General features: G+C 39.2%; 3 protein-coding genes across 5 annotated transcripts; 2 read left to right on the top strand and 1 right to left on the bottom strand.

Annotated features, from left to right (window-relative positions):
• The first annotated feature begins 4,909 nt into the window (after positions 1-4,909).
• On the top strand, positions 4,910-7,254 carry LOC114521953 (synaptoporin-like). The gene is made up of 3 exons (XM_028542529.1): positions 4,910-4,996; positions 5,156-5,311; positions 6,898-7,254. Exons 1-3 carry the CDS (start codon positions 4,910-4,912, stop codon positions 7,057-7,059), a joined length of 405 nt encoding a protein of 134 aa, XP_028398330.1. The 3' UTR covers positions 7,060-7,254.
• A 361-nt stretch (positions 7,255-7,615) lies between these two features.
• On the top strand, positions 7,616-10,110 carry LOC114521700 (dol-P-Glc:Glc(2)Man(9)GlcNAc(2)-PP-Dol alpha-1,2-glucosyltransferase-like). 2 transcript variants are annotated; one of them, XM_028542215.1, is made up of 3 exons: positions 7,616-8,010; positions 8,692-9,177; positions 9,291-9,479. In XM_028542215.1, the coding sequence occupies exons 1-3, from the start codon at positions 7,621-7,623 to the stop codon at positions 9,390-9,392; spliced, it is 978 nt and encodes a 325-aa protein (XP_028398016.1). In that variant the 5' UTR covers positions 7,616-7,620; the 3' UTR covers positions 9,393-9,479. The 2 variants fall into 2 exon arrangements, with proteins under 2 accessions (XP_028398016.1, XP_028398015.1); XM_028542214.1 differs by having other exon boundaries at positions 8,692-10,110.
• On the bottom strand, positions 10,105-24,808 carry LOC114521699. Of its 2 annotated transcripts, none has more exons than XM_028542212.1 (18): positions 24,576-24,808; positions 23,817-24,254; positions 22,575-23,677; positions 21,769-22,113; positions 21,308-21,563; positions 20,626-20,924; positions 20,034-20,500; positions 19,303-19,861; positions 18,501-18,965; positions 17,818-18,004; positions 17,083-17,368; positions 16,297-16,770; positions 15,969-16,145; positions 15,303-15,772; positions 14,062-15,033; positions 12,178-13,652; positions 11,852-12,038; positions 10,105-11,033 (listed from the first exon to the last, which is right to left on the bottom strand). In XM_028542212.1, exons 2-18 carry the CDS (start codon positions 24,216-24,218, stop codon positions 10,785-10,787), a joined length of 8,373 nt encoding a protein of 2,790 aa, XP_028398013.1. In that variant the 5' UTR covers positions 24,219-24,254; positions 24,576-24,808; the 3' UTR covers positions 10,105-10,784. The 2 variants fall into 2 exon arrangements, with proteins under 2 accessions (XP_028398013.1, XP_028398014.1); XM_028542213.1 differs by lacking the exon at positions 24,576-24,808 and adding an exon at positions 24,497-24,532.
• Between the last annotated feature and the right edge of the window lie 1,601 nt (positions 24,809-26,409).

The raw sequence follows: 26,409 nt of genomic DNA, 5'->3' as shown, positions 1-26,409 counted from the left end.
TGAGGTGTTAACACAGCATACTGGAATGGTGCCTGTATGTGTACCCAAAGTGGGTATGCTGGATCCCCATAGATGCATAGTAGCTCATTGGTAGTCAAGTCATCATGCTGCTTACCCTCTAGATAAAAAAAATCAACTTGCTATACATACACAGTAATATAGTGTACCATATATTTATTTGGTACAATTAATACACAGATACATTTAATTAGATATAATTTTAAGTTTAAAATATAGATATTAAATACATGCATATAGTTCCTTACCTGCAGGACCAAACAAATTTATAGGGATTAAACCATTTGGGAGTCAGGATGGTTTTGTTGCCATTGGATATTCTGTGGCCATGAGTTTGGAAAATAGGTTGAAAGACAGGATTTTTCGATGTATTTCGATCATACAATAAAACTAAATCGTCTTCGTAAATCAAACCATCCAACACCAAGAGATGCCATTGGAAAAGAAAGATTTCTTGATCAAACGTTTGTCATAAGTGTAAACATACTACCATTTACGTTCCCGTAGTAAAACTAAGGTTTGCTTAATCTTTGTTTACATATTATTCTGCGACGGGGGGAAATATTTCTCGTCCCAGTTTTACTCGTCTTTTTTTCACGTCCCCGTCCTAAAACTACGCTTTGCTTAAGGTCGCTATTATCCGCACGAATGTATCCACATCCGCCTATCCGCACCCGCGTTTTCTACCATACCACCATACCAAGCAAAATGTAGTTCAAATAATTTTATAAAACCGATTTGCCGTAATTGTTTACTTACCGCGACCAATCAGATCGCAATCGGCATTTATTTTCTGCTCTCACAATTTAAATATGCATAGTTTTTACTGTTGGGGGGATGCTTTAAATAACCTGAGAAAAAGAACATTTGAAAAGAATACATTAAATACTGCCCCCTCCCCTCGATTAAGTCAAACTTTTCTAAGGAAATTTCCGTACAAAAGTGAGAACGCTGCTGATTTAACCTCATGTGATCTGATCTGATGTCATCGAATGATCATTGAGCATACTTCGAGTAGCTGGCACATTCGAAAGTTAAACTTAACTGCTCCAAAAATGCAAATTCGTGCTAACTTTAATCGTTTCAAAGAGACTCGTGGGTTTATAAAGCTTATACAAGTAGTAAGTGTTGTAATTTTGTAATTTTTTCGTAAGAAAAAAGATCATTTGGCATTAATTTGTTTAGACGTAAGTAAGCTGTGATTATGAAACCGGCGCGCCTATATAATAAGTCACTATTTCTTTGAACTTGAGCAAAATGATATAAGCTATATTGCCTAATGTATATAGCATCAAGTTATGTAGGACAGAGGCAGTTATTTTATGTTGCACTTGTGATACTAGCATTGTAGAGTTTGTTGGAAAGTTGACGGGTTGCTGGCGTGGCAGTTTGTATTATTTACGCCAATTTGGCGTACTATATATATTCTTGCCTTTTCTTGAGTTTAATTTGGGTGAAGCTTTTGCTGGTGAAATCCTCTGGTTGCCTGAAGAGACTTTGGTTAACTGACGATATGAACGTGAGTGTCGGGGGAGATGAGACTCAATATGGCGACGGCTAGCTGTGTGCAAAATGGTGCAAAGTAGCTCTGATCAAACCGGTAAAGATTGCACGTCTGATTGGAATATAGGTGTAATATGTAACCATATTATCAGCGGAAACATAGTGTATGACAAAAAGAGAGTATCTTGGCGGAATGATTATGAATCGTTGAACTAAGCAATTTATTGAATCCTCTCTTGCACAACATGGCAAATAGTGGCAGCCTGGTGGCAACGCAAGAAGATTCGATAGCAGCGTATCGGAATTCACGGTAACTTGGTATCCTGGCAAGCTTAATAGTTTATCTTTCAATGGTCAGGTCGGTGTACGTGCTCGGTTTTCCTAATAAAACTAATAAAACTATGTACAACAATATCAACCGAAACTACAGTGTCAACGACCGGGCTGAATCCCACCCGGCGTGTATGGAAGATATTGGCCTTGATATAGAGGTCTTACAAAGCAGATTTGAAGCTATGCAAGCTTTGATCAGTACACATGATGATATGTTTGCTGGGACCCACGATTTGGTGAATGAAGTGGCCCGATTGCGCCTCGAACCTTAAATTTGAACAGCAAATACCGTATTTACTCGAATGAGCGCTGCCCCCGATTGGGGCGTCAGTCGTGAAGGCAGAGATTCCAGTGATTTGTGCGAGGGTGTTATATGAAATGCTCGCTGTCAAAATGGGGACATTTGGGTACATCTAACTTTCAAATCCTTTTATTCAAAGTTCTTGTTACAATTCACAAATAATATTTTTTAAAGAGCGCCCTCGATTAATCGCGGCATCTGAAGTTCTAAAAATTTAAAGAGCGCCGCGGCATTCAAACGAGTAAATACGGTAGGCTCCTTAGCGACGAAGTTATGAAAATTAAGTCGAGCCATTGTCAAGCGCCACTCAAAACAAATGTTGAGATTTCAAAAATTGTTCCTGATTTTGTCCCTGATGCAAATATTTTGATATCAGTACTGCTTGAAAACAATTTGTGCTGGCTCTCCCGCGCGTTCAAAGTGGTATATAGCGCCATTTCCAAGAGTTCAATAGCGCTTTACATAGGTAAAAGTGATAAAACACCAATTAACAATATATACAAATAAAACCAGACGAATCAAACCTAATTACTAAAACTAAGATTAAAAAGCCATGTCTTAAGGTGTTTCTTAAAAGCACTATATGAGTCTATCTTCCTCAAATCAGAAGGCATTGAGTTCCATAAGGTAGGTGCAGAGATGGAAAAAGAACGTGCTCCAAACGTCTTGAGATTAAACTTCGGTTGACAAAGAAGACCTTGGTCCGCTGAGCGAAGGGTCCTGGTGGGAACATAGGGTGTAACTAGCTCACAAATATAAGGTGGCATCAGTCCCTTAAGAGCTTTAAATGTTATAATCAAAAGTTTAAATTTGATTCTTTGTTCAACTGGGAGCCAATGTAAACCCTTGAGTAGAGGGGTCACGTGCTCAAACTTTCTACATTGAAAAATTATTCTAGCTGCACAGTTCTGAACCGATTGAAGTCTCTTAATCAAATATTTAGGCCGACCGTACAGCAAAGAGTTACAATAATCCAATTTCGATGTTACGAAAACGTGGATAATAATCTTTGCCGTGTCCTCGGTAAGAAGTTTCCTAATTTTTGAAATATTGCGTATATGGAAAAACCGCGCCGCTTTGCAGATGGAACTGACATGGGGTCCAAAGGAGAGATGTTCGTCAAAAAGAACCCCAATGTTCTTTATCGTCGACGAACAAACAACCAAATGACCAGAAACTCGAAGACCATCAATCAAAGGACGTGGACGATAAGGAGACGTAATTACAATAACTTTAGTTTTCTCATTATTCATCTTAAGTTTGTTGCAGGTCATCCATGTTTCGAGTTCAGCAACACACCTCTCAATACTAAGTAGAGCAGAGTTTGTGTTTTCACCAGATGATGAAGTAAAGGTAACATAGAGTTGGATGTCATCCGCGTAAAAATGGAACTTCAAATTGTGTTTTCCGGCAATGTCCGCAAGTGGGGATGTGTATAATGAATAAAGTAGTGGACCCAGTATCGATCCCTCCAGCTGATCTGGGTATAAAAATCAACCAATCCGAAGCCAGATCTTCGACAAAACTGAATTATCATTTCCTTCATTGCATATGACTTCGACACTCCTATAGGTCATATGGAACAACCAACCTTTCTGTAGATTCAACTGCCCAAGCATTGAACTAAGCTCCTCAGGATTATTAGCGGGTCGAAACGTGTTCATCAAACGTGACTGCTTTCGATGTTGAGACATCTTATCCAACTGATTATTATCAAAAGATTGAGGACCAGGATTAGACGAAACATCCACACACATTGTTAGATCCTGCTTGAAGGGCTTCGCACATAGGACTAGACTAACAAATCCATGTTTCGTTTCTTTAGCATTCGCAAATGAGACTTTGTATTTAGATTCAATTTATTTATTTATTTATTTTATTTACAAGGGCTTTTTACAAGGGCTTTCTACAAGGGTTTTTTACAAGGGCTTTTTACAAGGGCTTTTTAGCAGCGCAAAACAGCGCAATATATAAAGTGCCTGGGTACGAGGCAAGCATTATCACTGAGTGGTCATTATGTTTCAAAATTTTGGCGTGTGCAATTCACTGAAATTAAAATAATTTGAAATTAAAATTTGTGAATTCCAAGTAATTCCTAGTATAAAAACAGCTCAGTATTATAGATAAAAAATTCATACAATGTGATTTTCCTGTCTCCTGATTTTAATAAATTTCTCCTGAATTTCTAGGATATTTTGAAAATATACTGAATTTAGGCATAATTTGTTATCAAAGTGTAGCTTTTTGTGTCTTGACACTTCAATGTCTAAGCGTAAACTTACATTTTTCATTTATAAGACAGTTTTCTGTTACTAAATACATTATCAGTGAAAAAGTGAGAAAATACCAGTTTAGAGTTATCAAGTAGAGAGAATCATCCGCATGGGCTAAATGTGCATGATTGCCTTCCCATATATGCACGCAAATCAAGTGTGAGTGAACTTATCATAAACATCTGATAAACTTTAGTGTATGTGGCTAATTTACTTACCATTTTCTTTCTTCTAGGTTACTGCCATAATTGTATTTTCAACAACAGCAGGCTATACAGGTAAAAGCACTGCAACCGTCGGTCAATGTAAAGTGGAAAAAAAGATTAGCTACCCTTTTGAAAAAATTGATGTATACGTTTCATGTAATGGAACGAGCAGCGCAACAAACAGCCCATCTATAGAACTTCCCTCAATTTTGAAAAGTTCTTCAAAGTCTTTTGTCGGTGTTGGTATTGTGACCTGCATTTACTGCATTGTTGCAATGGCTTACTATGTTTGCTTTGAGGCCCCGACAGATCCATATGATCGTGATAGCACAGAAAGACATCTTGTATCATTTGCTACAGCGGTGAGAATTGTTGTTATTATTAAAGAACACCTTCTAACCTTCTATGATTTCAACATATAGGCCATTCAGTTAACCTATATTTAAATTGACATTTGCAGATACTGTGTGTCGCATCATGTCGCAACATATGGCTAAAAATTTTTTCTGTGTTCGATTTAGGATCTTGTTGTTACCGTTATCCTGACTTTGCTCTGCCTTTGTTCCTCGGGCCTATGGGCTGATGGCGTCCACAAACTTAAAGGTGAAATCGAGGACCCATGCCATGGCTGTAAAGTTACAAACAAACCTAATTATGCTGGTTTAATAATATCTGTTGTAAGTCTTTGATGTGTCTATATCAATTATCAAATACCCAATCTTTAAACCTCAATAACTAGCTAATTATGCTGGTTTGTATCTGTTGTAAGTCGGTGTAGTTTTCTACTTATTGCATAGAATCCCAATCAATGTCCCAAAAAATACTATTTGAAATAATACAAGTTAGTCCAGTTGCGATGTGTGTTCAGCGACGTCAGTGATATACGTCATATCGCTGTCAAGTCGAGCGTAAATTAATGAGCTACAGTTCGCTAATTTGAAACGTTCTGGCTTTCTTTATAACATTTTCAATGTAAATTCACTACATTTAACAATTCTTAAAGAAATTCACAAGATTTATGATCTTATGCTTCGCCATCACCGACGTCACTGAACTCGAAGAGCAACTGCACTTATAATTATTTCTACACACTTATATTTTTTTAATAGTATTTATGTGTTCTGTAGGCAGCGATGTACAAAGATTATAGTTCATTGTGAAGTGAGATTAATGACAAATATGTTATTTTCAGGATAAAAATAGCTTTCTTCTAAAAAGCCCCATTTACACTCCCAAAAAGCACAGATAGAAGTTCTGACCGTGCCACTTTTACAAGCACTTGGACTGCCTAAATAGGTAGTCCAAGGACGGCAATTTCTCCACGCCTTTCTCGCGTTTAAATTATTACGCATATTTGGGCTGTCTATGTTTATACTTTCCAGGCAATCTGAAAACATGCGAAATGACTCGAACTAGTCGTAAATAAAAATTTATGTGCGATTTTTTCTTTTAATATAGATGTGCATGAGGCTACGTTCACACGGGACTGGACGAATTCGGGACCGTGCTCGATTTCGTACGGTTTCCTCGTGTGAACACGTAGAACCGATCTAATTTTTATTTGTTTTCACTGTGTGAACACCTGAACAGGACGCATTCAAGTACGGCTCCAAATTTGTCCGGTCCCGTGTGAACGTAGCCTGAGTGAGTAGTTACGAATACTCTCAGATAAGAGTTCTTATTTGCCGGAACATCTGGGGCCGGTTATTCAAAAGCCGGTTAAGCTTAACCCTGGGGCCTGGGTTAAAGCAAACCTTTACTTTTTTTAATTGCTTGTTTACAAAGTTGCATATCATTTTCCATAAATATTTTTTGGACCGACAAAAGCCATATTTTGTAACGTTTTAAAACGAACAGTGGTCCAGAAGCACTTAAACCAAAACAGTTGATTAACATTTAACCTAGGGTTAGCGCTAACCCAGGCTCAGCTTTGAACAACTGGCCCCTGCTGGGTCAACAACCAGCAGGGGCCAGTTGTTCAAAGCTTTGAACAACTCGCCTTCGTTGTCTATGAGCGAATAGTCAACTCAGGCTTCGCCTTCGTTGACTATTCGCTCGTAGACAACTACGACTCGTTGTCTAATTATGATCATAGGCGGCCAAAAATTGCGCGATGTTTTTTCGCGCGAGAAATTTTTCGGTAATTTGTCAATATAATGTAATGAATGTGATATGATGTATGATCAGTAAAATGAAAAAAATAGAGTTCACTGGGTATGATCAGTGAAATATATTGTACTTCATTTTGTCTTTTTCGTTGTAGTTGTTTGGTTTCCTGAGCTTTTTCTTGTGGGCTGGAAATACTTGGTTTGTGTACAAAGAAACAATCTGCCATAGAGGACCTGGATTTGCCCGTACAGAAGAAATGACGTTCAAATTCAAGGGCAAAGCCAAGGCTAAAGGGGAGTTATCTGTGGGATTGTAATTGTTGCGGTGGGAGATTTTCATCTCGTCAGATGACAGTCCGTGAAAGTATTTTTTTGTGTTAACGTAGTATTTCGTCGGTGCACAGCCACAGGCTTTTTGTGGGATTCCATATTTACTTTGCACAGAAACAACAGTGGGATTTTTTATCCAACACACATCTACACAGTTGCTTTTGTGTGGATTAAGTAGGCCCGTTTACACTTGCGATTCTTCCTGCAATATAAAATGCGATTTTCTTCTTTTGAAGGAAAAAATAGCACATAAAATTTCAGCAAAATTTGCAAGTGTAAACGGGCCTTAACTTCACTTAATTTAACTTAACATAACTTCACTTAAATCGAAGGCGGGGAGCACTGAAATGTATAAACTGGCATTGAACTATAAGTAACTGTAAGGCCAATGGAAATCTATTATATTTTTCCTTATATCACGCGTAAAATTGTCCGACATTTTAAAACGTAATCGACGCCTATTAACCAATCAAATTGCGTGTTTCCTTGTAGCTATTATATAATACCTCTTACATAAAGTGTTGCCTCATCTATGGTTGCAGTTCAAAATGGCCTTCCTTAACAATGTTAATATGTTAGGTCCTTGTTTTACATCGCTTATTTCTCTGTCTATAGCTTTGGTTGTCTTTATTTTCGGCAAACAACCAGATCCATACATGGATGAAGTATTTCACATCCCACAGGTACAAAAATATTGCGCACATCGTTTTAACGAGTGGGATCCAATGATCACTACCTTGCCAGGATTGTATTTTTGTTCCTGGGCTTTTATCGAGTTTCTTGCTGTGGTATTTAAACAAGAGGTAAAGACGATGTGCATGCCGTTATTTCTAAGAATGGTTAACATTTTATTTAACATTGGAAATATTTGGGTGATCTACCGTATAATGAGAAAGTTGGATGAAATGAAAAAACTGCAGGTTGATGACAGGAAAGAGGTATTGTAGTTATACAGTAGCTCACGAAGTTTTTATCTTTAGGTGTATTTACATAGTGTTTGCTTAGGGAATCAAGGCTTATTTATCTAAAGCCAGTTGAAGCTAATGAACATGTCAGACTCAAGTTTTCAGGACCAAAATTATGTCTGGTCTACTATCGGATTCAACTATAGCCAGGGTGCATTCTGTGTGTATTCTCAACTCAACATAAAATTATTTGACCTAAATTCAACCTTGTTCCCAGGGCCTTTTGGGACTTTAGGAGAAAGAAGACGGAAGGCCCTGGGATTGGCCGTTCAAAATACCCACATTTCATGGGTATTTTGACTAAGCATAATTTATTATAAAATTTTACCTAATATTTTCAAAATGCCTGCGTCACGTAGAACAGATAATATTGTCGCTTTAAAGCATATTGGAATTGTACTATTTCTGAGTAATCACAAAATATTCCGCCAATTAGACATAAATTAGGGAAAATCATTTAACCAGTCAGAAGCGGTTGGCCGATCCCAGGGCTTTTTCACTGCTTTTACTCACCCCAACCCAGAATCAAGGTAAAAGGCCCTGGAATATATCAATAAGATAAGTAACCTGATTTTAACTATTTTGGGGGCTATTATAATCACTGGTGAATGTCTAAAAAAGCTAAGTTGAATTCCCTCATTTTTTTTGCTACAGACTCAAAGCTCTGCAGCTAGTGAAAACCAAAGGGAGCTTGAAGGAAAGGAAAAATTTTACCAGACAGCAACTGCAATAGTTCTTGGACTTTTCCCTCTGTTGTTTTTCTTTATGTTTCTCTACTATACTGACAATGGCTCCACATTTTTTGTGTTGCTTATGTACTACCTTAGTCTCTGTGACTATCACATCCCAGCAGCAGTTATTGGTATGTACGCATTCTTTTTTCGACAGACAAACATTGTTTGGGTTGTGTTTACTGCTGGAGTGACGGCCATTCGAATGTATGAACCTGTAGTTTTCTTCAAGCTTGGACAGCGCTCAAACAAATTTCCAAATCTTGTTGTGGAGTTCATTAAACAACTTGTATTGAACATACGAATAACAGTCCGAGTACTCTGGCCATATGCATTGGTCATGGTGTTTTTTGCTGCATTTGTATTCCTAAATGGTGGAATTGCTGTTGGTGACAAGACTCACCATAAAGTTTGTTTCAATTTTCCACAGATATTTTATTTTGCCTGTTTTGCTGGATTTTTCAGTTTCCCACATCTGACATCTCCAAATATAGTGATTGGAACCATATCATACTTTCTTAGTTGGAACCAACGTCGCTTTTACTCGGCCGTGATTATCATTCTTTTTGGCATCTATTATCTTGTTCAAAATTTCACCTATGTTCATCCATATCTGCTGGCTGATAATCGTCATTACCCCTTCTATGTGTGGAAAAACATCTACAAAACTTACCCAGAAGCGAAAGTTGGCCTAATTCCTGTTTACCTCGTTGTCTTGACAATGATGTTTGTGTCCATAGATCGATCAAAATTGTGGAAGATAGTTTATGGCGTATGCGTTGCTGTGGTGCTTATTCCTCAAGGATTGTTAGAGTTCCGATATTTTATTGTACCATATCTTATGTTTCGCATTCATCTCAGGAGACCAGAATTGTGGAAACTTGGTGTGGAGTTTCTATTTTATGCCGCAATCAATTATTTGACAGTGTGGGCATTTTTGAAAAAGCCGTTCAAATGGCCGAATTCGAGCGACGTTCAACGATTTATGTGGTAGCTGTTTAGAACATTGTAATTTTTCAGCTGTACTGTTCTTGAACATACATATTCATACGTGCCTAAGATTTGATTTTTTATAAAAAACAGAATGTCCAAGCATTAAACAGAACTGAAAAATTTTGGGAAAATGAGGTACCGATACTCTTGTGCAAAAATAGACCTTCTCAAACACTTTAGTTGTCAGCAGTTTGTTTACTTAAAAGGAGAGTATGCCTATAGAAGAACGATTTAGGAGGTCGAGGTAGTGGTTCTGGAACACATTGTCATAAACTGAGATGTAGTACTCAAAATACTACTAATCGTGTGAACGTTGTGTATGGATAATATTCAATTGTTCTTCTAAATTGTTCTTCTAAATATTGACTATTCGTTATATTTCATTTTTTATGGTAAGCTACATTGAAAGCATTCTCGAAATTTGGTGTTTAATTTTACAGACGTAGAAATTACATATTACACGTTATATTGCTGATTGCTATAAAATATTAAAAACACCATTGCCAAAAAGCTATATACGCCTATTCGCAGGCAACCACAGAAATCAGACCACGGCACGGTAATCTATTGAAATGAGGTTTATATTTTATCAAATTAGCTTCAATCACACTGGCTACACTTTGAAACGTTCTATATACAAATCATCGATATGATTAAATGTGAATGCGCATTTAATGACTACCTAGATAGTGCATGGGTATTCATTTTATACTTTTCCCAAATTAGGCGAGTGCCTTCTAAATTTGACACCTGAACAACAGAAATGCGCAATCCTTGCAGGTTTATTCATATCGATGGGCTAAAATGCAACGATCCACTTACTACATATTTTCGTAAACGTTTTAAATATTCCTCGACTTCTATACTGAAGCCCATCATCCACTAGGCAAATTTATTCATGCGAAGTGAAACTTGTAATCCAAGGATGTGATTGGTCGGCGAAAAAATTAGTCGCAAAAAAGTAGGATCGCTTCCCACTTTTTGTTGTACTTTTTATACTATTGGAGAAAGGGCTTTAAAGTTTTACTGATATGCTTGTCTTGCTATTTCGTTTGCCAGCGTCCAAATATTCATTGCAAATTTTTCCATCTCAACCCTGGAAGTCCAATTCGCTGGTATCTGAGGCTGAATGGTCATTTCAAATCTCTTGAAGACACTTTCAAACCGACCGTTGATTTTAAGCCTTGAATATTCGTCCACTTCATCAAAACTCACTGTTGTTGAGGCCAAAAATTCGTCTTGTCCAACCGAGTTAAAATTGTTAGTGAAAACCTAACGAGATTTATAAAATGTAGGTCAAAATAATTTCAAAAAACATCGTTGATTGAAATTGATAAAGACTAAAGTCTAAAGACTAATGCCTAGTTTCCATTCAGTCGTTAGCTGTCGTTACATGTCGTTCCGTGTCTTTGGAATAATCGTGAAAGACCGATAACAACTGAGAGAAACAGAAAACGACCGTGTCGATTGGGATAGAACAAATCATATCTCAACGACATAAAAAGACAGGAAACGACATGATTCTTCCCATAATTCGTTATCGGTCTTTCACGATTATTCCAAAGACACGGAAAGACATGTAACGACAGCTAACGACTGAATGGAAACTAGGCATAACGGGGATACGTATTGTGCGTAAAATATACATGTGCTAGTTATCGCAAAAACCATGGACCAGCTGACAATTTAAAAAAGTAAAGTAAAAAATAAAATTATTCAATTTATTTTTTACTTTAGGCATCGCAAGGTTGCGTACACAGTGTGGATATTGCATCAATACAATAGATGTCTGATGCTTATTTCCGATCCTCCTGCGCCTTCGTCACGAAACAGCATAACAGATAAATCAAAATTCAAAATGTACGGTTGCGTCAAGCCTATAGTTTTAGCCTTTAGGACACCGTTTGAATCAGACCAGATGAAATATTTCTCAATGACCTAATACAAGGATCAAAGCTGTTTTAGAAAGGTTCTTTTCATACGTTATCAGTTAGTAAGGGAATATCTAAATGCTTTTCCATGCGACATTGCGTGATCCTTGCACGAGGGATGTTTTACTGCAGTTATAAGATATAATCGTTGATTCTTACTCGTTGCTCCACGTGATGGCGTATGATGTGAAGGTTGTTTTTGTACTCGAGGTTGATGAGAAACGGGTAGGATGATCCATTTGCTGTTTGTTGGCCTGCTTTTGGTTTGAGTATGTCGAGGAATTTCTTTTGCGGTAAATTGTCAACAGCACTGGGAGGGAAGTTTTCAAAGGATCTTACCATCAACCTACAGTCAAATTTTATATTGCAGTAAACGGTTGTAAAACTGAAAATTGACCAAATGGAAAGAGATCACTATTTCCACTGATACGCAATCGACAAATGAACATTATGGTCGAGTAGAAATTTGACTGAAAAACACCCACCTCAGGTCGCACTCAGAGCCGTTTAACATTTCCGGGTCAAATTCTCGATCGCCAACAGTTGATCGTGCTTGCCACTGCCGTTTCACGTCGGTGACAAACCATCTTAATTTCGGAGATCGGATATACTTCGGGCGAATGTCGGAATCGTACGTGATGTCACACTCTCTTCCATCGTCTGCGTTGACGGTGACCAAAAAATAAGGCGATCCTAAATTTGGATTCTCTGCAAAGCCTCGACCTTCCAGGTATTTGGTTATACTGGCGACACATCCTTTTGGTATGTTTGTAAAAAACGAATGCTTTGGCGACTTTTTTTCGTTTTTTCTTGTCGTCTTTTCGCCATCTTTAGTCGCTTGTGGCAGTTCTGCTTTTCGATTTTTTCGGCGTTTAAATGGAAGGCGGAAGAGTTTCTTGGTCGGGCTCGTCGACTGTAAAGACATGAGACAAGCGGCTTTACTTTCGAAACCTCTCTTGAGCGATATTTGAACGGCTTTTACGGTCGTTGGGTCTGTCTCCTCGGTTAGGGATCTAGGTACGTGAAACGTGTACAACCGACCAAAATGGACGTTGAATTCCAAAATCCCGCCATGCACAATGGGCGTGTAGTCACGTGCCACTACTTCCAGCTGACATAGAAGTTTGTCAAAAAATATTCGGAAAGATCTTTCTTCAGGGTCTACGATGCTTGTGTTCAGTGGTGCGTTTCCTAATAATGGGACATGTCGTACTAGATAATCGTGATGTGGGTGCGAGCGACCGTAATATGGTACCAAATTAACTGGATCATTATCGCTCTGACTTCCTTCGAATATCATAACATTTGCTTCACTCACAAAACACATTCCAAGACAAGAAAATGGCTGAGCTATCAAACTTGCAGATTTATCATCCAAGATGGTCTCCAGAACTCCTAAAGCGACAGCCGTGCCTGATGCCTCTAGCAAAAGATTAGTACCAAGTCCAGGAATCCGCGGCCTAATACGAACTTTCGCCCCAGACTTGTCGGAAAAAAGTTTGGAATAATGATTTTCCGAGCCAGCGATCCATGCCGACAGCTGATCTGTAAGATGCCAAGAGACCTGCGACTTGGAGGAACATACCTCCAGCAAAACTGTGACGTCGCAATGTAGTGCAAGGATATGATAAGCCCTTTGCATTTGGTCGTGAAGTAGCTGCGAGTCCCCTTCCCCTAGAAGAGACTGGAACTGGTCTTCTCCAAGAATTCCCACAAATGCTTCTGGGATACTGGAGTCAAGAAGGGTCTGGTGACGACGGAAGAATTCAAGTAACACGTGACTGATAGGCGTGTTCCTGGGGCCTAATTTAAGGTGGTGATGCTGGCATTCCTCGATGTTTTCCATTCCATCGGCGTCGTCAGGATTTTGTTCACCAGTGCTTTCTGGTGTATTTTGACTGTTGTTCTTTAACAGCATAAGAGTATTTTCCCATTTCGATATCAACTCTTGATCTTTGATCTATAATGTTATAAAGCAAGTCAGTGCTGGATCCAGCCCAGAATTTGTTTTTTTGGGGGGGGGGTGCACCAGGTTGACTTGACAATCATACCAAAGATGCAAGACTCTATCTAGTTAAGCGCTGAAGCTGCAATCCGCTTAGGGGGAGCATTCTCACGACAATCGTAAGAGAAAATAGACCTCATTGGAAGGTTTAAGGGGGGCGCCGACCGTAGGCATCATTAATTAGTCATTAGCGAGGGATAACAAAACTGTCCTAGCAGGAGAATGACTTATAGGAGATAACCAATTCCCAGAGAGTTCGCATTTTTCCTTGGATAAGGTAATTTTAAATTAAATCAATTTATGATACTGTTTGTATTGCATCATCAGATAATTCAGAAACAATTTCAAATTATTAAAAACACACCTTATTTTTTCCAATATTTTCCACATCGTCGCGGATATCATCCATCGCAGGCTCGTCAACCCAACCAGCACGGACACAGAAGGATAACAACATAAACACAAGAACATTTGTGTTAATGAAGCAACCTTCACGCTTGCTTACTAGATCAGAATCACGACCCCACTGTATGAGCATGCGCAACAAAGGCAAAAGTGGTGGATAATTGTGGATATACCATGATACGACCATGGCTTTTAGGAAACCGTCTGGATTTGCACACAAGTCGGAGCAGAGTTTGGATCCGAATTCTTTGTTTTTCAAACCAGCTAAGCGAAATATTGGGACCTTGGCCCGGACCAGATGCACGCCATTGTAAACTCGTCTTAAATGTGGTTCCAATTTACGCAGGAGTTTCATTTGATCAGGCTGGCTTATATTGCGGGCTAATTTCAGGGCATCCTTTTGCAACAGACATCCTGACTCGTTATAAGGCACCACACAAAGATCGATGTCTGACGTATCTTCAAAGAATAATGTCGCAGAAGAACCAAACATTACCACACCAGTTATCCGCGAGTTTTCTTTTATTGCATCATTAATAAACGATTTAACCTGAAGGCGATGTTCGTAACCTTTCATAAGTGTCTGCGATTGTTTTGCAAAAAATTCACCCAAACTGTTCTCAAGTGTTGCATAAGCATTTCTCTCAGAGATATTCTGCTTTGGTGACCCTTGGTCGACTAGTGGAATGGTGACCAGTACGTCATCGACGATCCACGGAAAGCCAATGAAGTGTTTTGACTTTTGCTCAGAATTCTCCATGCCTTGTTCGCTTTGATAAGCCACATAATACCAAGCTGAGGCTTTCTTTTGCATTTCCGTGGTCACTTCTAGGCTAGTAAGGGGTGTGGAATCGCGTTGGAATTCGACAAAGAACGCTCGGCGAAAGATCGTTCGCAGCTCGGTCATCAATCGGCGTACCACGTCAGCAATCTGTAAGTAATAGCCACAATTTTGTGAATGATGGCCACAATTATCGACCTGGGGCCCATAAACACACAGCGAGTTTGTAATTGTTCGCCAGTCCGCCAAATGATGGAAAATTAGTGGATTCAGGGAGACAGAAGCCGCGCAGTTAGAAACGAATGAATTTAATCTTAACTGATTTCGTGCAATATGTCATCGTCTGTAAATGATGCCTTATTGCTATACTATAGTCAGCAATTTATTACCATGAATCGTCAAATTGTTCAAATAGTTACCTGCTGCCTTTCACGACCCAATTTTTTCTGAAGCTTGTAAAAACAACCACTCATCAATTCTTCTTCCGTCTGTATTCCATAAAGATTTAATACGTTCTCGATGTGTTCCGTGTACTCGGCAATTGTTTCGCGCGCGGATTCCACGTACTCCTCGAAACCCTGCGCGAGAAATCTTGAGTCCACGTGACCCGTTTTCCGAGGTGGGCGAAAGTTCATAGATTCTTGGAAATTTTTGCATTCGCGATAAAGTTTTCCCAGAATTTTTTGAGAGGGATAAGAAGGCTTGTCAGATTTCATCATGAAGTCTGGGTATTCTCGTAACCGGGCCGCCACCGGAACTTCCTGCCATAATCCGGTTTTTGGTGCGTCTACTGCGAGAGAGTGGATCTCAGCAAGCTGGAGACAGATTGCTGATTCGACACCAGTTCCCTGTGCATCTGCTTGTGCTTTGTGTGTGTTGTCTATAATACCTATAAAAAATTTAAAAGTTTGAATTATTGAATTATTATTATTGTGATACTATTCTGGGTGGAAACACGGCGCACTAGCTGAAAACACATAACAACTGTGTTAATAATGACATGAGAGTAAAGAATATAAAGATGTCTGCGGTCTGCCAGTGCCAAACTGCTGTTTGTGAACATTTGAAAAACATTCAATACTAACCTAACTGGTCATGTTTGATATACTCTGAAATAAACTCGGTCATATGATTCAGAGTAATGGGGCCCAACTCTTCCTTTTTCTTTGGAGCTTTGTAGTTCATTGGTGCAAAATCTGATTTCGTCGGTAGCAAATCTTTGCCCCAGCAAACGAAATACAAATCCCCATCCAGATCTCCTCCTAAAAAGCAAATATACACACTATTACACAACAAGATGTGTCTCTTAAGCATGATCCTATTCTTTATGAACAGCAGGGACACATATTGTTTTTGCTTCTTGCAATGGTTTGCTACCCTTGTGTAATAGTGTGAATTAAATTTCATTATTACCTGCCATTTCGTTTGGATGTGGTCTTGCTCCCTTGCTCGGAAACACCACACAATCCACCAGATGTCTTAGATCTGGAACATCAACGGCTTCGAGCTGACGAACATCACCCGGGTGTAAACATGGATTCCTGGTTACGACGATTTTCCCTTTGACAACCGTCTTGTTATTCGCGACAAAATTTTCGTCACCCTCCGATTTTATTCCTGTGTACTGAACAAATACTTGCCCGGAGTTTAGTCGTCCTGTTTCATCCATAACGCCCATCATTAAACGAGCCTCAGTTACAGGAAGTAATATTCGAGCCTTGGAAAGCAAGCCATGGATTTTTTCGCGATATAGAGCACACAGGAGTGATCTAAAAAAGGGCTCAGTGGTCAAGCACACGCCAACCTCACTCAAAGCTTTATAGTTTATTCCGGTTCGGATTGCGGATGATAGTCTCTGATTGGCTTCATCTTCATTTGTCATCATATCTAAAATTTAAAATGGAAATATTGAAATTTTTTCTTCCCTCATTTTCCTATAATCATGATTTAGTTTTCTATTTCACCATGTTGATTATAGTTGTCTTCTATATCTATAATACTTTATTTTTGTATAACATTCATGAAATTCCCTTTAGTTGTAAGGTAGTCCTATTTCAATTTGTCTGTATTGAGTGTCTTGGGTGAAATTAACCCCAAAGAGGCATATTCTAATTTTAAAAGATGACTTTTTTCGGTGGGAAGAACTTATTTCAACCCTGTAAGGCCTTTTTATATCAATCCACCAAGTTTTGTACATACATGCTAATGAATCGAGCATTTTTTCTTGATGTCTAAGAAAGACTTCATCAGCCACACCAAGATTGGACAACAACATTATGAGCTGATGATTTAAATAAACAGCTTGAGGACGCGATGTTTGAAGCACTTCAAGACGTCGGTGCTCGGACTTAAATTTTTGCATACTCGGTCTGAGCTGAATGAGGTTGTCCTGGATTTGAGGGTCCGTCGTCAGAACGCCTTTATAGCCGGCAAACCGAATCTGGAATGCACTTGGCGGCAACTTCTTGTCGATTAGCACTGACACCTTAATTTGATTGGAAAATGAGTTATTTTATGAGAAACACATCCTCGTGTAGTTTTGAGAATTATGTCTAGAAACTAAGTGCTGAGAAGTATGAGTGGAAGAAACTAAGTTTTAAGAATTAATATGACCAAGAAGCTAAGCTTTGAGAATTATGACTATAGACGCTAATTACAAGGGGCTATATATGTTTGTATACAAACAGCAAGTCAGCAACTATGACTTCATTCTCGTGTAGTTTTGATAATTTTTACTAGAAACTAAGACCTGTTTCAGACGTCAAACATTTCACTTGCCGAACCTTGTGTTAAAGGGTAAAGTGAAGTCTTTTTTAAGTCCACTTGCATTTGATTGCACATGAAAAGTTCGATCTTTGGAACGGCTTTAAGTTTTAAGAATTACGACTTATAGAAACTGAGTTTTCAGAATTATGACTGGAAGCTCCGTAATACCTTCTGCGCGACATTCGAGGAAATTCTGCCAACGCCGTCGGAAAAAGTGTACGTTTGGTCATCAGCAAAGATTTCGACATCATTGATGTCTTGAAATTGAATTCCAGTCTCTTGCGGCAAAACCGCGATGGTGTCTGTCGATGTTGAAAAACACTGTCCCATCCGTGCCATGAGTGTGGCTACGCATCTAGGGACATTGTTATTCAAGTGAGTACAACAAGTTTAAATACAGAGGGGGCCCAGAAAAGGACGTAACTGGAAGAGCGTATAAGTGCCAAATAGAAGACGTGAAGAGTTCAGTTGGAGGTAGGTTCGGGGCTCCTTCCAGGAAAATGTTTGTAATTTTCTCTGTGGTTTGGTTTCAAGCATAGAAAGTGAAGACGTGATTCTTTATCATGCATTCTTTCCAAACGGAGCAAGATTTTTTAATTGAGTACCATTAATATTGTGATAGTGCTACTTTGAGTTGCCAATGCGAAAACTGGAAAAGTAATTTGTAAAACTATGATGAAAGTAAAATTAGTTTCACCACGGTGGGAAGGCTAAATTCAGGTAACTCAGAGTAGCACCATCACAATTCGCACTAGTCATATGCACTAGGATTATCATAACCCTCATTCTTTAACTCGCAAAGGACCTTCACTGAAGGCGGGGAGAAAAGGTAATTCATCATTTTATCTCACCTTATACCGCTAAAATCTCCCATCCATTGTCTGATGCTACCAGAATTATGTTGTTCTGTGGGTGATACAAACCAACAACTATGACTTCGTAACTGGCTGTTTGAAGAACCCAGAAACTGATAAAATTGCCCTCCGACCTCGACACCGTTTTTCAACAGCTGTTTAAGTCGAGTCAGAATATCACTAATGTTCCCTGTGTGCGTTGCAAGACGGGAGAAATCTTCATCTCTAATTTGAAGGCATAGGAAATCGAGTTGGTGAAAATCTCGTAGTACGCGGTTTTTTTCCATGACTTCGTGGGAAAAATATATTTCGCGTGTCGGAGTGAAAACCATACGTGGTATAAGCACGCAATTTTCGGGGACGACAAGCTTTCGACGTCCCAACGATTTGGAATTTTGCAGTAAGTATTCAAGTGTTTTTTCAGGGTCAACGAAATAGTTGTCCTCCAGCAGTACTGTAATGCTGAAAATACAGGAAATTGATGAGTTAAGCAAAGTCTAGTTATAACAGGTGCGTTTTGGGGGACCAGGCTGGTTTGCACTTGCAACCTCGCACTTTGCGACCTTAGGTGCGAATTTCCTTTTTTAACTGATGTAAATGAGTGGATACGTTACAGATGTTCAAATAAAAGTACTTGTACATTAGAGCATTCATAACTATTTGCTCGTTGGCATCTATCAGAAGAAGAAAATCAAACAGCAAATTGCAGCGAAAATAGTAAACGGAAGCGTGCCTTAACAAAAAACTGACAGTTTACTTCAGTGTTTTCTTCTTTCTATTATAGTTGGTACAAACTAACCTTGCTAGTGCATTAATGCATTTCGTCACGTCAGTCTTCTTTAACTCTTCAAAAAATCTGCTCGAAATCCTCTGCTTGACTGAGGGATGGCGACTAATCAAACAATGGAAGGCATACTGAACTTTTGGCTCGAGCTGTTCGACCTCCGAGACAAAATACGAAGGTCTTGATTGTTCGACATGAATTCCTGTAAAACAGATACGCCTTTCGTAACAGCGCAAAGTTCGGAACATATCCCAAACGTTTTCATTCAATGGAAGAACAATTTTCAAAACCAGAGAATTTCCAAAGACACCGACGTGATGGCCGTATCTTCCAATTGGAATTTGATTAAGACGCTTCCATCTCGTAACTTGTTTTAGCTTGCTAATTATTTCAGTACCAGGCTCTTCTGTGGACTTGTCAACTATTGAAGCATCATGCGAAGTCTGGTTCATCTCATTGTCTGAATCACTGTCCATTGACCAATCATCATCTGAGTCCGATGAGATCTCCCCTTGTTCAAGCAATTCAAACAGCCTGCTGTCTTCATCAATATCGCTTTCCCTGCTAGATGAACCTGAGGAAAAATGGAGGAAACAAATTACAATAGCTCGTTTAGTGAGGGAAAACGATTTTGTGGGGGATTAAACATGATTAATAATAATAATAGGGTCACAGTGAACTTAGTTTATAAGAGAAAAGTTAAGGAGTATACTTGCTGTATTTGCGAAAATGACAAATATTCTTACTTTCAGCTTCCAAAACACGCGGAACACTTCTTAAGGAGACAAATATACTACAATTTCCTGGGCCTGGTCTGGCCGTATCAACCAAAATACAATCATGGATTTCCTTGTACTGAAACTCGACTTTAAAAATATTTCCCTCCTTTTGATTCTGGAATGCCACTGAAACATTTTTTAGATCATGCTCGAATATAACCATGCCTCCAGGGTGGCAGTGGTTAAACCATTCTTCAGAAAATGTGCCCCTGTCCTTAAAATCCCCTACGCCAATGCCTGTTAGGAATAATGGATGGACGTTAACTCCTCTACCACGAGGCTGCCCCCTCTGTTCCAACCACATATCCTGTGGCCCATCCTTGCACCATTTTCTCACAATTTCTCGGCTGAGCTCGTCTCGAGATTTTGGTTTTTTGTTGTCTTCTTCGTTTGATAGTGTGGTTTCTTCTACATCTAAAAATGTCCTCAGCATCCTAAAGATATAAAAATAACGTTACATATATACGGACGGTACATATATATTATTAAGAGGGGATTTCCTTGAATTATTACAAGGGTGAGTGAGGTTAAAAAGGGATTATGGAGGATAATTTTTCACCTGTTTAACTGCTCCAATCTCTTCTCCTCTTTTCCGGTTGCGCCTTCTGGTTTGAACTTTGTGATATCAAAATAATCTTCCAGGAAATCAATACCTTCTGACATTTGCGCTACAGGACTGACATGCAGAGTAAAGATGGCGCATGCCTTTCGTCTAGGTCTCTGAATGCGTGGTTTTTTGCTTGTTGACGCATGCGCATCCGGGGCTTTTCTTTTCTCTGTTGTCTTAGCGTCCGGACCAATTGCGCGTTGCTTGCAGCCAAACTTTGACGCCTGAGAGGTTGAGCTGTTTGTAGCCACCTTAGGATGATAATAAGAGAACATTTCTCTATCTACTATCAAAAGAGTCAGAAACGATTGAAGGGATAGTTTCAAGAGTTTTCAAATCAATCCTATCGAAATTTTCCATATTTCATAATTTGTAACATGGACATAAATCATAAGAACAACTGAGAAATCTCCTCTTTCAATCGAAAACTCATCCTAAAGAAACGTGATATTTCTTATTTCGGACACACGTTGAGACAATTGGATAATGGGTTTGGCAAAATATCACGACTATCGTTGTGGTTAACCTCATTCCTTGATCCTAACTCCAATATTAATCCTAACAGGATAATCTTAACCCTATTAACTCGTCAACAAATAATGCCTGCGCGTGATTCAAATCATTAAATTAGCACCTTCTCTCGTACGGCTCTTTCTATGTTCGCTTCCTTCACAGCAAGTTCCAAATAGCGTTGTTTCTCCTCCTCGCTGTTGCACATGATGACAAATCTACTATCAGCTCGTCTGGCGGCCCTGCCTCTGCTTTGCACCAAGGCCCTTAGGTTGGTTCCTCGACTATCGTAACGGATGACCAAATTGCATGCTGGTACGTCCAAGCCTTCTTCGAGAACATTCGTTGAGACCAGAAGTTTACAATCACCCTCATGAAACCTTAAGATGAAAATGTATAGTTTGAACATTATGCATTATAATATTTAATTAGTAATAGATTTTATGTATCCTTTGCAATTTTAGGTAAGTCGATGAGGCCTTACCAGCCCAAGCTCGGACATCACGAATGTTCTAAGATATATCCATGTGTTCCTATTTTTGTGTTGAAAATAAGTAAGAAAGTGATATTTCTCATTGTTTCTACCTCGTAATGACAACTTCCTGTTCACCCTTCCACTGCATTCCATCCAACCCATTTCCGTGTCCCACACACGCCAGTGGTTTTAATTTCTCTTTGATCACGGAGTCCTTGTTTAGCTCCTCGTGCAACTTGAAGCACGTGCGACGCATGTGGACAAAAATAATCGCTCGACTTGTATTATCTTTACGCACGTGATCGACAAATTCACGAACAATCTGTAAAAGCTCGGTGAAACGGCCTGAGGTAACGTCCAGCGAATATTTTGAAAAACTCCTCATTTCGTTTCGGAATGCTTGGTAGCTAGGCTGGGTTTCGAGGATGCGTTTAGTAACCATGTCCATCGGGGATCTACAAAACCAAAATTGAATAGTAGATTGAAAGATTTCGCTTGAATTGTACCAAACTGTACTGGAATCTAAATGTGCAGTCCCGTCAAATTTATGTACACATTTGTGGAGAATGTACAAGTCATGACTTCATTTTACGAACTTGCAAAAATCTGCTGAGCTTCAGGGGCATGCTACTCATGCATGGAAATCTACAATTTTGATTGAATCTTAAAAGAGTCTTGAGACACAGAAAATTAAATCACTTATATTATGGATGGTAAAGGACAATTCTACAAGGAGGCGAATTTGGCATAAATTACAACAGCCATACATTTGCCATTCCTAAATTCAAGTTCTAATATAATCTGTGAAAAATCAGAAACCTGCTGCAGTAATTTATTTTGACTTATCCTGTAACCGCCCGCCACAGTACTCGATGCAATGGGTGTTCGCGATGATAAAACTCATAGATATACTAACCTGACATCATCTACAGCCCGAAAAATACTTTTAAGTGCTTGGTAGGCGTGGCTTGGTCCCAGTACTCTATTCAACTCAATGATACTGTATATGTTCATCGCGTGTAGAGCAAGGGCCAATCCTTGTACGTACTCCTCTTTGCTATGACAACGATCGATAACAGTTCGTAAACAGCCTTTGAAATTGATCGAAGACGCTGGTGTCTTTGTGAGAGCTTCCTCCATATTTGACAATTTTTCAATCATCGGGCAAATACTTTGAATGTAGTTGACGAGTATTGATTGCAAATCCTGTTCAGTAACGCTCAATGGTTTGCACTTATATGAAGTAACCGGATTATTCCAATGCAATGCCAAGTCATTCGATAAGGTTGGCATGATACACCGAGCCCGCAGTGTAGTTAGCAAGCTCGTCAGCTGCTCGCGGGTATCTTCAATCGTGCTTGCGCCGGCTGGTGAAGCCGTCAGCCCAAGAACGAGCGGCTTATACCGATCCGGAAGCGTGTCGTAATATTTTCGCATAATTTGCGCAAACACGTGGTTTCCTTTGCAGTTGTGGGCCTCGTCAAAAATCATACACGATACATCAGATAGCTTCAGTGTTGCGTCATCGTCGCTCAGAAAGTTGTAAAAAATTTGTGCGGTAATGACCAGCACGTCGATCTGTTTTTGTGCAATTTTTCTTATGACTTGGACCCAGTGCTGTCTGTCGCCGGGAAAACGCGTCAAGTCCCCCGCTAAAATTTCAACGCGCAATTTGTTTGGGTTTTGTTTCTTTATATATTCACTTTGTTGGTATACCAGAGGGATTCTGTGCACCAGAAAAGCCGCCATCTTACCAGGGTTAAGTTTCAACATTGCGTTTATCACCATGGATGCAACCAATGTTTTCCCGGATCCCGTGGGAAGGTAAACAATGGCGTTACCTCCCATCGCTTTGCGGAATAATTCTTTTTGATATTCTCTAGGTGTATCTAGAACGAGTTTTTTCACTTGTTCGTCAGAGGTTTTTGCCGCTTCGCAATAAACCATTTCGTTTGCAATTTGTTGTGTTCCAGCTTCGTCTGCTGCTTTTTTTGATATTGTTTGCCATAAAGCCTTCACCTGATAATAATGTTATCATTATTTATATCTAATTTAATAATACCGCCAGCATTGCATGCTGGAACATATACATCTAATGTACATTGGATGGCACGGATGGTTGTATCTATAAAGGTAATAAATTATTGCTTATACTAACCTGCAATACCTGAATCCCCATTCCCTCAAGTTCCGCCTTGCTCTCCTTCCATCGTCTGATCTTCGCAACTTCGCCGCTCACAGATCGGAAGCGGACGGATTTGGAGCTGAAAACGTAGAAGAATCGCTCCTCTAACAACTGATACACACCTAAATCCTTAGGACAACCTGCTTTCAGGCAGTACATCTTGAACGGTGCTTCCTTTCGTCGTTCAGGCTTTGGATGCTGTCGCTTTTCAATTATTGAATCGATATTTGGTTCCAGTTCTGGCTGTAGTGCGAGGTGGAATCCGCCATCCGAGCCAACTTCTGCCAATCGCAAATTTGAGGCGTTTACAACGCGATTCTGACAACTGATGCATTCCAACCACCATGATGATTGACTGCTGAATATACCAGCCATTTCTCTAAGCTGCTTCGGATTGCTTTAAGTTCTCGTCTAGGTAAAATAGAATATTGAATAAAGCAACAGTTAGGTTGGCTGGATCGGGGATTAGCAATGAACTATATTTTTATAGTGGAAACGCATTGCGTAGACCGGGAAATCTAGGCATAGACTAGGAAACCTAGGCTCGTCAGAGTTCAGAACTATGACCTAGATTTCACTTGTCAAGGCTATATATGCCGGCATCGTAAGGCCCGCTTCTTTCAAGGATTTTAACTGAATCACTTCATTTAGACCTGGATCACGACTCGCGAGAGCAATCAGAGCATGGACTTCAATTAAAAGCTATAGTAGTTGTAATGCTTTAGCACTTACAAGTTGTTTTAGACTGTGAGGTTCTTGACTTGGGAAATCAACGCAGAGAAACCTTCACATACCAAGCGACGCTGTTTTTATTCAAATGAATTTGAAGTTCATCTCCGTGTTTATCAAATGCAAGTTGATAGTTGAATGCGAAATATATTTCTTCTGTAAATGAATATCCCTTGGACTTGTTAATTTTATAGGCGTTTTTATTTGTAAGAATCAAATGTAGCGTAAGAGTTGAAAATTTCTTGCAAAACGAAAACAGGAAACACTATAATGAGGGAAGCGTTACCTGGAAGAGAGGTCGCGTTTTCTTGGAAGTCATTAAAATTTGATATGCTTGGCTTGTTGCGATGTCGCTGATATTTTAATGAATGTAATTATTTATAACGAGAATCAGCAGCAGAACCAATGATCATGGATTTTAAATCACCTGGTATATCATTCTTAGTTTATATATATTATATATATCTCGATTCTATGCACTGAGCCACAGACCATTTCAATACTGAATCGAAAGTAAACGAGTCTGTAATTTGATATGTGACTCCTCACGGTTTGTAAATAAGTCAGTCGGCGGTATAATAATGACAAATATAGATAAATAACACTACAAGATCGACTTGCTCATTTAATTCAAAATTGATGTTTAAGTTGACTTACAGTATATTATATATACCGTTGGTTTTAGTCTTTGTCATGTGGGAGATGTGAATTGTGAACGAAGACGAAATTGCAGTGACAATCTATTGCGTCCAAATGGCTCCCGGTATTGAATATTATTTTCAAGATTAAAGTAAGTCAATAAACCCAATAGGCCGTATTAAATTAAAGGCTGTATAGTCAGCATTGGACAATTTTCATCTAGGATTCCTATTAATTAAAATACGTAAAGTGAATCATCAGTATAATATGTTGCCCTTCTCCTAGGGCTACAGACAATATTTATCCCGGCCTGGCTGTAGAATTTGTAAAATATTTATGACTGCTGCTTCAGCAGAACAAATCTGTATCAAGGTAACTGTTTAACGGCGCCCAGTACGACACATTCACGTTACAATACTTTAAAACGACTGTTAATATTTTGGGAGTGAAAGTATAAAACTTAAATGTTTCTTCCGAGTTAGGCTTCCACTCTGAATGACGTATTTCACCTATAGAGGTCCCTAAAATCCCCTACATTCCCCTACGTTCCCCCACGTCTCAAAAAAGGTTCCTTACACACATTCTTGGCTGCCTTGGTTGAATCAAATATACTGGAATATAGTATATTCGATCTTTCTAAGGTCCAGTCGCCGCGCCGTCGGGCAGTGTACCGGCGGAATATTGTATATTCAATGTTAGTAAGGTCGAATATACCGGAATATGGTATATATATTCAAACTTGATAAGGTCGAATATATCGGAATATGGTATATTCAACCTTGGTAAGGTCGAATATATCAGAATATGGTATATTCAAACTTTATAAGGTCGAATATATCGGAATATGGTATATTCAACCTTGGTAAGGTCGAATATACTCGAATATGCTATATTAAACCTTAGTACGGTGACTCAATGTCGGCACACTACTGGCTTTTACGTAGAGCAGTGGCTAAGCTGAGAGAGAGTTGAATATACCGGAAAATGAGAACTAATTGCAGCTGAGACAATCATGCTGCAGCAGCAAGGAATTAGTCGTACTGAAAAAGGATGTCTATCATTAAAGACATTTTCTTTCATTTTAGAACAAATCGGTTGCTTTTATTTAAGGCCTGAGTGAAAATGGCAACAGCGTCTTCCCCAGTGACAAACTGGTTTTTACATTGTCGGAAATGCAAATGCCAGATTGTCCGATTGA

The sequence above is a fragment of the Dendronephthya gigantea genome, unplaced genomic scaffold (genome assembly GCF_004324835.1).
Source record: "Dendronephthya gigantea isolate DGI-Jeju-01 unplaced genomic scaffold, DenGig_1.0 000021F, whole genome shotgun sequence".
Classification (NCBI taxonomy): domain Eukaryota; kingdom Metazoa; phylum Cnidaria; class Anthozoa; order Malacalcyonacea; family Nephtheidae; genus Dendronephthya; species Dendronephthya gigantea.
The sequence above is the reverse complement of the archived record's forward strand: the minus strand, read 5'-3'. Positions and strand labels throughout refer to the sequence as shown.

Coding starts and splice junctions, on each gene's coding strand:
- LOC114521699 (XM_028542212.1), bottom strand. CDS start 24,218: ATGGCTGGTATATTCAGCAGTCAATCATCATGGTGGTTGGAATGCATC. Junction 22,114..22,574: donor CGGGCTGTAGATGATGTCAG/GTTAGTATATCT, acceptor TTGGTTTTGTAG/ATCCCCGATGGACATGGTTA. Junction 15,034..15,302: donor TGGGTCGTGAAAGGCAGCAG/GTAACTATTTGA, acceptor TATTACTTACAG/ATTGCTGACGTGGTACGCCG.
- LOC114521700 (XM_028542214.1), top strand. CDS start 7,621: ATGGCCTTCCTTAACAATGTTAATATGTTAGGTCCTTGTTTTACATCG. Junction 8,011..8,691: donor AGGTTGATGACAGGAAAGAG/GTATTGTAGTTA, acceptor TTTTTGCTACAG/ACTCAAAGCTCTGCAGCTAG.
- LOC114521953 (XM_028542529.1), top strand. CDS start 4,910: ATGGCTTACTATGTTTGCTTTGAGGCCCCGACAGATCCATATGATCGT. Junction 4,997..5,155: donor TTGTATCATTTGCTACAGCG/GTGAGAATTGTT, acceptor TGTTCGATTTAG/GATCTTGTTGTTACCGTTAT. Junction 5,312..6,897: donor CTGGTTTAATAATATCTGTT/GTAAGTCTTTGA, acceptor TTTTCGTTGTAG/TTGTTTGGTTTCCTGAGCTT.